This window comes from Mauremys reevesii, linkage group 5, assembly GCF_016161935.1.
Source record: "Mauremys reevesii isolate NIE-2019 linkage group 5, ASM1616193v1, whole genome shotgun sequence".
NCBI classification, from domain to species: domain Eukaryota; kingdom Metazoa; phylum Chordata; order Testudines; family Geoemydidae; genus Mauremys; species Mauremys reevesii.
The window spans coordinates 97,315,948-97,330,831 of record NC_052627.1 but is presented as its reverse complement, the minus strand read 5'-3'; the positions used below and the strand labels follow the sequence as shown (position 1 = coordinate 97,330,831).

Below are 14,884 nucleotides of genomic sequence, written 5' to 3'. Positions count from 1 at the left end.
AGCACAGCAGATAGAGACAGACACACACCTTGTGTGTGGGACAGAAAGAGGTGCACACTGCCCCTTTAAGTAAGCTGACCCACTCTTAAGTGCATTGTCTTTTTAAGTGGATCAGGAAGTTGAGACAGCAGCTGCTGCCCCAGGCTCTCTCCGTCCATGTCCCCTCCTTGCTCTATATGGAGAAGGGGTAAGTGGGGGTGTCATAAACAGATAGTTAAGGGTTAAGGTCTCTTTTACCTGTAAAGGGTTAACAAGCTCAGTAACCTGACGGACACCTGACCAGAGGACCAATCAAGGGACAAGATAATTTCAAATCTCTGTGGAGGGAAGTCTTTGCCTGTGTTCTTTGTTTGGGTTTTGTTCTCTCTTTGGATCTAAGAGGGGTCAGACGTATTTCCAGGTTCTCCAAGCTTCCTGAAGTATTCTCTTCTATTCAGTATAGTGAGTATTAGAAAGGCGGATTAGTCTTATAATTAATTTCTGTATTTGCAAATGTGTGTTTGCTGGAGAAATCTCTTTATTTCTGTTTGCTGTTATTTTTGATTATTCTGAGAAAAGGGGGGGGGGGGAGTCCCTCTAGGTTTTAAGTTAGACCCTGTAATATTTTTCATCCTGGTGTCACAGAGATAGTATTACTTTCTTTTTTTTCTTTTAATAAAATCTTTTCTTTTTAGAACCTGATTGATTTCTTCCCTTGTTTGGAATCTCAGGGGAAGAGGAGGGGGGGAAGTGAATCCCTCTTTGTTTGATTCAAGGAGTTTGAATCAAGGTGATCTCTCCCGACGGCTAAGGGAGGGGGAAGTGGGGGAATGGGCTATTTCCCTTTGTGTTAAGATCCAAGAAGTTTGGATCTGTGTTCCCCAGGGAAAGTTTTGGGGGAACAGGGAGTGTGCTAGACACTGGAATTTCTAGCTGGTGGCAGCATAACCAGATCTAAACTAGGAGTTAAGTTTAGAGGAGTCCATGCAGGTCCCCATCTTGTGGACGCTAAAGCTCAAAGTGGGGAATAAACCTATGACAGGGGGGCAGAAGCAGGGGGGAGGGGGACACCCTGACATTAGCCCCCCCCTCCCCCCTTACCCTCCTGCACAGCAAGCAGGAGTCTCTGGGAGCAGGTCCAAGGCAGAGGGCAGGAGCAGCATGGCAGTGTGTGGGGGGACAGCTGAATTGCTCGGCAATTGCTAGCCTGCTGGGTGGCTGCAGCACAGGGAACTTAGGGGAGCGGGGAGCTCATAGGGGGAGCTGATAGGGGGGCTGCCAGTCCACCCTGCTTACAAGCTCCAACCAGCTAGCTGCAATGGGCTGCTCTTCCTGCCAGCGGTGGACAAAGCAGGCAGCTGCTAAATGACGTTAGAAGGGAGCATTGCACAACTTTAAACGAGCATGTTCCCCAATTGATCAGCAACGTAACAACGAAACGTTAACCGAGACAACTTTAAGTGAGGAGTTACTGTACGTTGAAGCTGTTTAACTATGGATTCAGATTCTCACAGAATAAACCCTCTTTGCAACAAAGATCAAATCTGTGTTAAAAAAAAAAAAGGACTATACAAAACCAGAGATTAAATCAGTATTTCTCAAACTGGGGCCATCGCTTGTGTAGGGGAAACCCCTGGCGGGCCTGGCAGATTTGTTTACCTGCCCCGTCCACAGATCCGGCCAATTGTGGCTACCACTGACCGCGGTTCACTGCTCCAGGCCAATAGGAGCTGCTAGAAGCAGCGGCCAGTACATCCCTCGGCCTGCACCGCTTCCAGCAGCCCCCATTGGCCTGGAGCAGCGAACCACGGCCAGTGGAATCTGGAAATACTGGATTAAATACTATATTTTCTATATTTTTCCAAGTCTCTCATACTGTAAACTTGATAAATCTATCACTGTAATGCAAGTCTGATTACTTAAAGCACTTGCCATCAGCTTGTTTGTTATTTACTAAACATAAAATATCCTTTAAACAATGCTTTAATGTTCTTTCATTCATTGGCAAAGAATTCTATTTGATGTCTGCTTTTCAAACTGTGTATAGTTTTAATTCAATGGATCTTCTGGTGTGTCCTTTCAGGGTTCTTTGTTGCAACGATCAATATTTACAACTGATTAAGCTGAGTACACCTGAAGTTTGTCTCTCTGTATAGTTCAGAGATTTGTACTGCCACACTGCTTGTTTAAAAGCATGGAAATAAAGTTGTTTGGTAAAATTTTACAAGATATTATTTAAGAAAACTGCCTCTTGATAGTCTGACGTAATTAGCATTAAAACTAAAGATGATCAAACTGCAGCCTGCTGATAATTCTTCATACAGGTCCCCTCCTGCAGGCCTGATGATTGATAAAAGTATTGATACAGTTCAGCCAAATTCAGCACCTCTTATCAGAGGAAGTACTGGTTTTCAAATGTGGCCACGAGCAACTTTTCTTGCAACCACAACAGCCTCCTGGTTGGTGATTGGGGAGGGGGAAGCAAAGCAGCAGCCCCTTCTCCTAAATAAGACACCTTGGTGTAGGTGGCTGGGGCCACCAGCAGAGGTCAGTCCCTTGTCCTATCTAGCTGGGAGGCTGTGAAAAGTTACCGGTATATTAACATACAAATATCACTTTTCACAGAAGACTTACTAGTTAATTATATAAATTACTATGATTTTGACATGTATATGCGCATATTTGTTTGTTTTTCCTAAAGTTAATTACCGTATTTTTTTATGAAAAAGTATCAGAGCAGCCACCAGCAAGAGTGGCCATAGACTAACTTAGATATCAGATGCAAAGTCTCTACCTAGTTCAGTTTCTTCCCCAAGCCCTACTTATTTCTGAAATCAGTGCAATAGTGGTAAAAGTGTTTGCCCAAATTTTCCAACCAGGGCTTTACTGCAGGACGCCTGTGAAAGAAAAATAGCCTCCAGCTGCTGCCTTCCAAGCAAGGTCTATGTTCTGTTAGAAGCAATCATAACTAGCTATGCATCAATGTATAGCCCACACATCACTGACTACTTCAAAGTCCCTAGAATGATTCTACAGATTCTAAGAAGTGGATGAACATGAGCTGTGTTTCCCGTTTTTTTCCAGTACAAATATGTAGAGCCTGGTCTACAATTAAAACTTAGCAACATTACTCAAGGGTGTGAAAAATTCATTAGACGTACTTAAGCCAATTTATGCCCCAGTATAGACACCGCTAGGTCAATGGAAGGATTCTTCTGTCTGCCTAGCTACAGCCCCTCAAGGGGATAGATTTACTACAGTGATAGATAAACTCCTTCTGTCACTGTAGAAAGCATATATACACTACAGCAGCACAGCTGCAGAATTCCTGCTGCTGAAGCACAGCCGTAGCCTCAGTCAGCCAAACAGCCCAAGTTAGAGCTGGTGAACTAAATACTCAGGTTTTTGTTCACTTCCTCCGTAAGGCTTATCAAGCAAAGAAAATATAATGCAGTTTCTTTTATGTTATCTCAAATATTTAACTGCAGACATAAGATTTCATCCCCTTTAAGTTGTTTATTAGAAAGGCTGCTTCCAAAAACTTAGTTTGTAGCCTTTTAAAACACTATAGTTATTTAAGATTCAAACTTTACTTTTGGCTGTGAGTTAACATTTTACATTTCCCCCCCTCCCTCCTTCCTCTTGCTCATGGGTGCCACATCATTAGCATTGATTTTAATTTATGTCCTGTGTTAGCAGTTTAAAATTAAGAACTTGGAAAACATTGCGACTATGTAATATCCTTCCTTAATAACTTGAAAGGGAACAACAACTGGGCCATGAGAAGGAAAACAAATACTAAGACTCCCACCTAAGCAGGGCCGGCTCCAAACCCCAGCGCGCCAAGCAGGCGCGTGGGGCAGCATTGTCCTGGCAGGGCGGCATTTGGCTCCGGTGGACCTTCCGCAGTTATGCCTGCGGGAGGTCCACCGGAGCCCCTGGAGGAGCGGACCTGCCACAGGCATGACTGCGGAGGGTCCCCTCTTCCCGCGGCTCCGCTTGAGCTCCCGTGGCTCAGACGGAGCTCCCGCAGGCATGCCTGCGATGCTCCACAGGAGCCGCGGGACCACGGGACTGTCCGCAGGCACGTCTGCCCCGGCCGCGGGACCGGGGAAGGGCGGCGCGAGCGGCGCAGTGCGCCGCCCTGCTTTGGGCAGCGGAATTTCTAGAGCCGCCCCTGCACCTAAGTAAGAGAATTTCATTTAAACTGAAGTCGTCTCAGATCTCTAATGCTGACTCACCACCATTTGAAAAAAGATAGTGGCACATTTTATTGGAATCTATTTTCAGTATAGGTTGAAAAACCATGGTGGTCTGCACATACAGAACACGACTCTGAAACATCAACACTGAAAGAAATATTGTGGAGAAGAGTGAACACTCAAATTCCAAACTACACAGAAAGGGACAAAAAAAAATTGTATGTATTTATATATCTAAAAATGCACCTATCCTTTTGTCTCTCGAGTCAACAAGGTGGCATTAGGTGCCAGAGCAGTTAGAAAGTGTCTCACAAATAGAGCAGTAGCAGGAAACCCAGACCCCTAATTCTGCCCTCCATCCAAGCAAGACAGCCTCCCTGAGAACAATCACAACAGTGCTCCTGCCCTGTTCCACTTTCTTGGTAACCCCAGAAACAGTTAGAAAAGGATCAAGAAGCAATCACTTGAAGGAGCTTCTCCCCTCCTGGGTAAGGAAAAAACTTTTTCCTTAAAAAAAAAGAGTGAAAGGGTACCAAAAACTTAATTCACTGAATCACGTGGTTGAAAATGAAACTTGAGGACAAGAATCAGGAAGAACCCAAGTTTTGTTATTTACCTATCATATCTATTGTAGCAGTGACTAGAAGCCCCACTCACTGAACAGAACCCCGTTGCACTAGGTCCTGTACAAACACAAACAAAAAGATCAGTTGTAAATGTTTTGGGACAGGGACTAATTATTCAAAATTGTAATTTAGTCTGAGTTTTTTCTTGAACACCAGTTTATACAAAGTCTACATGCAAAACTGTACTGGATTAACAAAGGGTGGTATTTTAAACTGATTTAGCAAAACTTGTCCAAAACCCTCTTTAGACACACTGAAGATTTAAAACTAATTCATGTCACTCAAGCTTTCAATGGTAAAGCTACAGATACAAGCTATGGTGGCAAACAATTTTAAATCATTGTGTCACCACAGAGCGATTTTCACAGGCTTAATTAAGATCAGTTTTAAAACCTATTTTGGTTAAACCCGCACAGCTTCTGTACATAGACAAGCCCTATATTTCAACAATCTGTTTTAGGGTATGTCTACGTTTAAAATGCTACAGTACCACAGCTGCAGCAGTTCAGTGCAGGCACTCACTACATTGGCATAGCTATGTCTCTCAGGGGGTGTGAATTTTTCACACCCCTGACATGTGTAGCTATGACAACTTTAGACCAGCCCTTACACTACAGATAGGGCCCTAGCAAATTCACAATCATCATGGACCATGAAATCTGATCACCCCCGTGAAATCTGGCTATTGTAGAGGAGGGGCAGGGCTGGGGGCACCCTAGCCATGGGCTCCTACTATGGGCCAGACTCCAGCTGCTAATCGCAGCCCAGACTGGGGAGGGACAAGGCTTCCTTTTCCCTCACAGGAGCCACTCCAGGAGCTGGGTCAGACCCACCTCTGGGAACCTCCCCCAGCTGTAGGAAGCTCCGTGGCAGCTGGCTGGGACAGGCCACAACCCAGGCGGAAAGGCTGGAGCCCCAGCTATCGGCCCCTCACCCCCAACCAGGGCAGAGAGGCTGCAGACCCAGCTGTCAGCACCCCTCACCCCAACCCAGGAGAGAGCCTGCCAGGAAAACCCAAACGTAGGGTAACCCGCTCCCCCATACCCTGCAATCCTTACTTTGTGCTGCTGCTGACCGTGATGCTGGCTTTAGAGCTTGGAGCCCAGCCAGCAGCTGCTGTTCTCCAGTTGCCCAGCTCTGAAGGCAGCGCCCCCGCCAGCAGCAGCGCAGAAGTAAAGGTAGCGATCCCACGACCCCCCTACAGTAGCCTTTCCCATGACCCCCTTTTGGATTGGGACCCCCAGGGTTACAATACCCTGAAATTTCAGATGTAAACATTTGAAACCTTGAAACTGACTATTTTAAAAATCCTGTGACCGTGAAATTGTCCAAAATGGACCGTGACTTTGGTAGGGCCTTAACTATAGAGGATAGTTGTCACTATCATTTCTGATACTCGGCTGAAAACTGAAATTTAAGCACAATGGTGATTCTCTCCACACTTCCCCGAGATTGCCATCCAGTGGATCCCAGATGTGAAGAAGTGTAGCTGAGCAGCTGTCTTTTTGAAAAAGGGGAAGGGAAGAATTTCATCATAAACCCAGAAAGGAAGTGAATCTGACTCTCCCAATCTCTTACGAGTTACCTGTCCCAAAGTTTTACAAGTCCAGTTTTCAGAAACAAGGTCCTGCCCATCTGATGATACTTGGCCCTAACTGATTTTTAAAAAGAATATGTTACTAAACTCTCCTCCCACACAGGTACGCCACCCCAAAAATTCACAGCATAATTATCTTCAAGCCCAACAGAACTAAACCTGAATAGACATTTACTGTACATACATTAAATGTCTATACATGCCCACAATTCCAGTCTTCTAATTAAATCTGTATCAATGCCAGTTTCTCTTCATGAAGCTATAGCACAAACTGTACAGCAACTATAGCATGCACAAACCTGTATCTCATATACCAACGCAGAGAGGTGACAAAGGTTAACGTAAGTCTTACTCAGTAGTATTTTACATAAACGTGAATGAAAACTGAGAGAAGAAAGGCTGTGTGGGTGGGGAGAATTCCCTCCTTTTCTTACAACCTCCTCCCCCCACACACATCAGAAAAAAATAATTAAGTCCCTAGACAGAAGACCTGAGTCAACACAAGTTAGTAACTCCAGAAGATGAACCTGTTTTAATGAAAATTTGGGATTGACAGATAAGAGTCAACTTTGCCAACACCTGGATATGACGCTAATAGTGTGCACGCCAAGGCTTTGTCTACACTATGATCTTTCAGACCCACAGGGTTCATCTGCAGCTGGGAGCGAGCCTTCCAGCCCAGGTAGATGGGGTGGCATATAAAAAATCAGCCCCAAGAATTCACCAGCATAACTGTCTTCAAATTCAACAGAACTAAATTTGAGTCAGGCCCAACTGCCCACTAAGGCTTGAGAGCACAGATGGTGGGTATCATCCCCAAACAGCCAGGCATGACCCCGACCACACTCTGCCCCCAGACTCCTCCTCCTGCTTCCACTCAGCACAGCTCCAGGATGGAGACCCACCAGCCGCCGTCCCAGAGCTCCGGGGGAGGCTGGGAGCACTAGCCTTAGGACAGGGGCTGGCAGCTGCTGTGGGAGTGGCTCTGGGCTCCGTTGGGGGGCACGTGACACAGAAGGGGGGGGACTGAGAAGCTTGAGCGGCTGAACCACAACATCCATATTGTTGTTTTTTGTGTGCTAACTTGAGCCCCACTAGTGAGAGTTGATTTACCTGGGCTGGGAGGTTTGCTCCTAGCTACAGTGTAGACCAGGGGTCAGCAACCTGCAGCACGCGAGCTGATTTACTGTGGCAGGCTGCTGCTGGCCTGGGGTCCCAGCCACCGGCCCCGCTCAGCCCACCGCTGGCCTGGATGGACAGAACCCCAAATCAGCAGCGGGCTGAGTCACTCAGACCATTGCCGGCCTGGGGTCCCAGCCGTCTGTCCGCTTAGCCCGCTGGCAGTCTGGGATTCCATCCGCCGGCCCCTGTAAATGTAAAATGTATTACTGGCATGTGAAACCTTAAATTACCGCGAATAGATGAAGACTTGGCACACCACTTCTGCAAGGCTGCCAATCCCTGGTGTAAACATACCTTTAGTTGCAGCTCCTCCAGCAGAAGTCATAGTGCCGATAAAGCTAGGCTGTATTTACCACTATATCCCCCAACCCAGCTGCACCATTTGGAAATGACAGATCTGCAAAATCACAGTGTAAAAAGCCTTGGAGCGATGCTTAATATCATACCCTGGTGTTTGCTTAGGTTAACCCTTCCCCAGTAAACTCAAATTTTCAAATTAAACAAGCCAATCCTTTGGATTGACTAACTCCACTTGACAAGACTATTAAAAAAGATAGTTAATTTTTAAAAGTCACACTATAAACAAGTATCTTTACCTATAATTCTGGACACAACCTTAAAAATTAATGAATTTTTTAAAACCAAATTTACATGTCACTTATGCTCCAAATACTTTCTGCATTTCTTACCTTGGACAATAAAAAGCAATAAAGTCAGTTTCCACTTTTAGTTTATTAGTACTGCAATGTTTGGGTTGAAATCCATGCAGAGGAATGTTCATTTAAAAACAACTGTTTTCATTGAAATGTCTTTGTAATGTGAATTACCTACAGGGTTCTCATGAATTATAAAAATTCAATTGCTAAAGTTTAAATTTTGAACCAAATTTAAGTTGACAGCATCCCTTCAAATAGATGCAATCTTCTGTTTCAGGGACCACTTGATCTCCCCCAAGCAGCAACAAGAAGCCTTTGAAGAGAAGCCATCTGCCTTGAATGTATGTAACTGACTTAATTTTGGACCTAAGTTTAAAACAGACATGCCAAATTTATATAAGAAATGCAAAAAACGAGCCATGAAACCAATATTTTAGAGGTCTGTTTTAGCAAAAATTATGCAACTTGCACCATGAGGTGAACTTGAAAAGCCAAGAACTTCCTTGCTACAGCTTTGAAACACTGCAGGGACCTCACTACCCCCAGCTGTGCCTCTAGTTATGGGATATTACACAAGAAAAGGGGGGGAGGCTATTCCAACTATAAAAAAAAGTAATACTGCCTAGAGAAAGGACAACTGCTGGGAACGGGGGAGGAAATACCCAGACCGAGCTCTGCTTCTCCTCACCCACCTCCGGGCAGGGCCGTCCTTAGGCATAGGCAGAATAGGCAGCCGCCTAGGGCACCACTAGGTCTGGGGGCACCACTCTGCCGGGAGCCGGGACAGACGGGAAGCAGTGGACCATGTAAGATCAGGCTGCTGGGTCCTAGAGAGAGCCGAATGCAGCACAGTCTGAGGGAGGGGATTGGCTTCTGGGGTCTCTGGGAAGGGGAGGGGGTTGGGGTTGGGGAAGGAGCTCACCTGTGAGTGTGACTCTTTCTCCCTGGCTGAAGTGAGGTGAGGCAGGCTCTGCAGCTCTGGAACCAGTATCCTTGTCCCCCATAACATCCATTCTTCTCCCCCCCCCTGTCCCATGGAGCACCCCCTCCTTTCTCCCTCCTCCCTAGGAGCATCCCTGTCTCTCTCCTCCCTCCCCTCCGTCAGGGCTGGGTTGGGTGAGGTGCTGGGGGGTAGGTGGGGGGAGGAGGCTGGCTGCCTGCCTGCTGAGGAATGAAAGTGAAAGTAACTCACTTCCTCCGCCAGGATTGGAATGTCACACAGGGCTGGGCTGGGGTTAGCCAGATGTGTGAAAAATCAGGACAGGGGGTTGGGGTAGGGTGAGCAGATATCCCTATTTTATAGGGCCAGTCCCAATTTTGGTGTCTTTTTCTTATATAAGCTCCTTTTACTCCCCACCCCCTGTCCTGATTTTTCACACTTGCTGTCTGGTCACTCTAGGTGGGGGTAATTGGTGCCTATATAAGACAAAGCCCCAAATATCGGGACTGGCCCTATAAAATCAGGACATCTGGATCTGGTCACCCTAGCTGGGGAGTGCCTCTCCCCCGGGCTGGCATCTCATCCGGGGGGATCCATCTCATCCGGGGGGAGCTGCACTAGGCAGGATGAGCTGCTGTGGCTCCATGGGTGACCTGTCCCTGAGATCAGATGCTGTGCTAACTTCACCATGGTCCGTAAGGCTGGTGGTGGTGGCCATTGGCGTGTGATTGGACCTGAGGGTTTGCTGCTGCTGTTGCCACTCTGCACCCCAAGAGGTGGATTTTGGGGTCTACTGCAGCTGTTGGACCAGCAGGCTGGGGGGTGAGCCAAGCATGAAAGCAGTACTGTGTTGCCATTTAGATTGTCATTTAACAACTTTGTTTGCCAAAAATTCTTGCTAACAATCCTGAATCCAATTTCAATATTTTTTTAAAATTAATATCTTAGCCAAAAACAGAAAATTAAGTTGTTGACAATTATTAGTGACAGGTTTGGTTTGAGGCAGGGAGTGGGCCAGTTTTAATCAGAGAAACAAAAAATGTTGACTGACTTTCCTATAGCCTGTTACTCCTGATAAGAGCCCTCCAACAACTGTAATATGCTCATCTCCTTACTGGTGTATAGAGCAGGGGTCGGCAACCTACGGCACACGTGCCAAAGGTGGCAGGTGAGCTGATTTTTGATGTACGCAGCGGCAGGCTGAGCGGCTCAGCCCATCACTGCTCTGGGGTTCCGGCTGCTGCCCTATTGTCAGCTGGGATACCGGCCGCCGGCCCCGCTCAGCACCTGCTGCTGGCCTGGGGACCCCCAAGGAACCCCAGACTGGCAGAGGGCTGAGCAGGCCGCTGAACCACTCAACCTGCTGTCAGCCTGGGGTTCCATTCACTCAGCCGGCAGCGGGCTGGGGGGTTGAGTGGCTCAGTCTGCTGCCAGTCTGGGGTGCCGGCAGCACTCAGCCTACTGCTACTCCGGGGTTCCGGCTGCCGGCCCCTTGCCAGTCAGGAGCCCAGCCGCCGGCCCCACTCTGCCTCCTGCCAGCCTGGGTGAGCAGAATCCCAGGCTGGTAGCAGACTGAGGGGGGTTGGCAGCCGGGATCCTGGGTGGCAGGAGTTGGTGGTCAGAATCCCAGACCAGCAGCGGGCTGAGCAGGGCCTGGGATCCTTGTCTAGGGTTCCAGTCACCAGTCCTGCTCAGCCCACTGCTGGTCTGGGTTTCATTTACTCAGCTGGCAGTGGCCTGAGCAGGACCTCAGATAATAACAATAGTTTATTTATATAATATAGACATAGAGAGAGACCTTCTACAAACATTAAAATGTATTACTGGCACGAGAAACCTTAAATTACAGTGAACTTGGCACACCACTTCTGAAGGGTTGCCGACCCCTGGTATAGACTGACCATATGTTGTACTAAGATTCTCCTGCTTTTTTTTTTTCCTGTGAGTCAGTATAGCTTTTGCCAGCCAAGAAGTTGGGCAGCCAATGTTTTACATTTTCACAATGTTTTCTCCAACTTTCATAAAGTAAATACATAGTTAATATGAGTTAAAAAGGCCAGGGACACTTCCTTGTGAAGAATCTGTACAGCAGATCATGCTAGAGCTGTGAAAATGTCAGTTTTTGATGGAACTTTAGAGACAGTGATTTATCATGTATTTTATCATGTGAATGTGCTGCTATTGCCAATGTCTTTCCAAACAAAAATAAGGCACAATAGGACTTCTGTAACATTTCTGTGCTACCTTAATCTAGATGAGATGATTCTGTGCTGACTTCATTTTGGTCACTTTGTGCTTTACCTAGCAGTAAAATTAGGGTTATATTTTCCCACTGTTTGGAGACCCAGCTTGTTAAACTGATTTTGCAGCCAAAAAAGCCAGAAAGATTGCTTTTAATTAAAAACAAATCTTTGTTTCAATACCTCTTCATATAAATTTCCAATAAAATTTTGACAAATTAAAATTATATTATTTGCATCATTCTGTCAAATCAGAATTTTTTCTATAGTGCTACTTCTTTAGTGCTAGTGCATCAGCATTACAGTGTGCTTAATTAAGTTAAACTGGTTTTAATAACGTTAATGTGGCAAGTTTTCCAATACTGTATGCTTATATTTGTGTTGCTAAGAGCAGATCAGGCACAGGGGCACCAGTTTAATAATCTCGCCTAGGGCACCATAAATCCTAAGGACGGCCCTGCCTCCGGGACTACATAATACAACTCAACTCTTCAAAAGGTGCCTGTGGCCCCAGCCTGGCGCTCTCACCTCGGGCAGAGATTAGGGGACTCCGGAGGCAGCGCCTCCCAGTAACAAGCGGCTGCACTGGGCTACTACCCGGAAGGACCCGGGTCGCCCCCAGAGCTCCGGCTGCCTCTGCTCCCCCCAGGGTGTGCCCAGGCAGGCAGGTAGTGGCGAGTGAGCCGCCCCCCGAGGAAGTCAGGGCGCAGCGGGAGGGAGGAAGCGAGGCAGAGGCAGAGGCGGACGGGAGGGGAGGGCGCTGCGACGGGGGACGCCGGGGAGCCGGGGAAGTAACGAGCAGGGCCCGGGAGACCTGGGCTGGGACGGGGACTGAGCGAGGCTCTGGGGCGGCCCGCGGGGGATGCTCACCGAGGAGCGCTGCCCGCTCAGGGGGAGGGCGGCGGGGACAAGCGGAACGGGCCCCGGGGCCACACACACACACCCCGGGGCGCTCGGCGGGACTCGGGGTGCAGCACAGGGGGGCCCGCAGCCGGGGGAGGCGAAGGCAGGCGCGGTGAGGGGCCCTGCGGCGGGCAGGAAGCGGGTGCTCGGGGGTGGCAGCCCGGCGGCGGCGGCGGCTCCAGTCCCGGCCCTACGTTCATTCCCCAACGAAGCTGCGCGCGGCGCAAGGAAACAACGGAGTCACCCACCGAGGTCGGAGCGGTTCCCCTGGGCGGCCGCCGCGTCCCCCGGCGGGGGAGCCGGCGAGACCCCGGCCGTCGCCGCCGATTCCCACGGAGCCATCCCCGATCCCAGCTGCTGCAGCGCCCGCTGCTCAGCCTCCGCCTCGCCTAGGGACCGCGCCGCCCCCGCACAGCACTGAGCATGCCCGGGAGCCGCTGAGCCCCGCCCCGCCCCGCCCCCCGGGGCTCCTGGGGCTGCTCGGGGGGAGGGAAGGGGGTCGGCTCCAGGGGTTTTGCTGCCACACGCAGACAAAAAAAAAAAAAAAAAAACCCGCGATCGGGATCTGCGGCCATTCAGCGGGAGGGGGCGCGAGGGCCCCTCTGCTGAATTGCCACTGAATACCTGGACGTGCTGCCCCTCTCTGGAGTGGCCACACCAAGCACCTGCTTGCCAAGCTGGTTCCTAGAGCCAGCCCTGCCTAGAAGGGGCAAAGCCTGGGGCTGGGGTAAATGATGCGGGGGGGGAGGGTGCAGAGCGCTGGGCTGGGTCACGGGTTTATACCCGGTGATCCAGCCTCACGCCTACATAATCTTGCTCAGAAAGCAAAAGTAGCTGCTGGCTGGGGAGTTGATGTAGTGACTGTCCCATGGCTCCCATGGCTGCTCCTGCCAAATGCAGATTGGGGACACAAAAGGGCGGGGGGAAGCTGGCCAGCCTAAAGCATAAGAGGTCAGGTAAAGACAAACGTTTCCCCCTGCTCCTTGTGTGTGTCCCATATTTACACGTAGTAAGGAGTAAATTTGCAAAGATTACCCAAACATTTTGCTATAATTACCCACCACATTTAGAGCCTGAGCCTTCAAGAGGATCAACAGAGCTCTTGGAAGTATTGGGCTCTACATGGCTTGATTGATCTAAACAGAATATTCCTTATCCAGAGCTCTAGCCACATGTACCTGTGGAATCCCTAAAGTTTGGCCTTTTGAATAAAATTTGAAATATGATTGAAAGAAATTTAATTTGCTTTTAATTAATAAAAGGCCTTTTTTTAAGATGGCACACTGTTTTTTAAGAAAATTGTGTTTGGCTGTAGGCATGATGAATTTTGCCCACAAAGGAATATGTTTCAGAATTTGTGTTAGCCTTTTACCCCTCTTTACACCATTTCATTTTTTGTTATAATTATAGTAAATAGTGGAAGTACTGGAATGAGAGCTTTATGAAAAAAAACACAAACATTTGGCCAAATCCTGCTTGCTTGCTTGCGGTTTATGCCAGTGCTGAATGATTCAATGCAGGCTGATACGGGGTACCTAAAAGCCCTGGCATCGATCCACTTGAACTACACAGGGACAAAGTTGGGCTGGAGGGGAGGTTGTGTTACAAAGGCAATAACATGCTGGAGGGAGACACAAAATTATGTGTAAGCATGCTGAAATAGGCAGTTATTAAATAACCTGCACATAGTGAGAGAAAGTTTATCCCTGCCCACTGTTAATTATAATCTGGCATATGCTTTGAAGCATATATATTTACCATTCAGTTGAGTTTTTATGTTATTGATGTATTTTAAAAACTTCTAACTGTTGTAACTCCTGCTTTTTCCATTAGTTTGAGATGGTGGAGCATCACAAATGGCAAGGAGCAGGGACAAAGAGCTGAGTGTTAGTCTGTTATGGCTTTCCTGTTTACCAGCTCCTCACAGAAAATTGTTGATATCAGCTGGCTGAACTTCCTTCTTTGAGGTGATTGTCAAAAATAGGATTTAGAAGTATGTAGACAGTGTGGTTTTGTGGAATGGAGAGGCAAGAGAAAATGTTTTTTATCTGTGCTTTGACTCACTTTGACTGTATCTTGCACGTCATTTATGGGCAGTTTTTAGAAATGCTTAGAATTTGCAGCTTCTGTGCACTTCAGTGAAAGTTGTGGGTGTTTAGCTCTTCTGAAAATCTGACTATTCAACTTCTCTGTACCTTCTTTGCCTCCATCTGGAAAATGCAGCTACACCTACCTATGACTCTTGGGATTCAATCTAGACCAATGAGGGGCTGTGTCATCCATGCCCTGCAGCTGGGTTGCCTCACAATGCCTTGATGCTGTAGCTCCAACATGGACCACTCACAAGCAGCCTTCCAGCACGTAAGCCACACTCTGGCTTCCACCAACCTTGGTTCCCCATGCAGAGTGACTTCAACACATCCCCCATCCTGGAATTCCACACACACTTTGCGACATTGGATTAATTCTGAGTAAACAACAAAAATTACAAAGTGATAGGTTTTAAATGAGTATAAGTATTAAGGCATTAAAGTCAGAAACGGTTACAAGAAAAATAAA

General features: G+C 47.8%; 1 protein-coding gene across 2 annotated transcripts in view; it reads right to left on the bottom strand.

The window, feature by feature from the left end:
• Nucleotides 1-12,717, bottom strand: part of RELL1 (RELT like 1) — a 52,976-nt gene extending 40,259 nt beyond the window's left edge. Inside the window, exon 1 of one of the 2 annotated variants that reach the window (XM_039541336.1) lies at nt 12,574-12,717. In XM_039541336.1, the coding sequence (XP_039397270.1) occupies nt 12,574-12,667 (94 nt within the window). In that variant the 5' untranslated portion in view covers nt 12,668-12,717. The remainder of the gene's footprint in view (nt 1-12,573) is intronic. The other variant, XM_039541335.1, reaches the window with a different exon arrangement.
• Between the last annotated feature and the right edge of the window lie 2,167 nt (nt 12,718-14,884).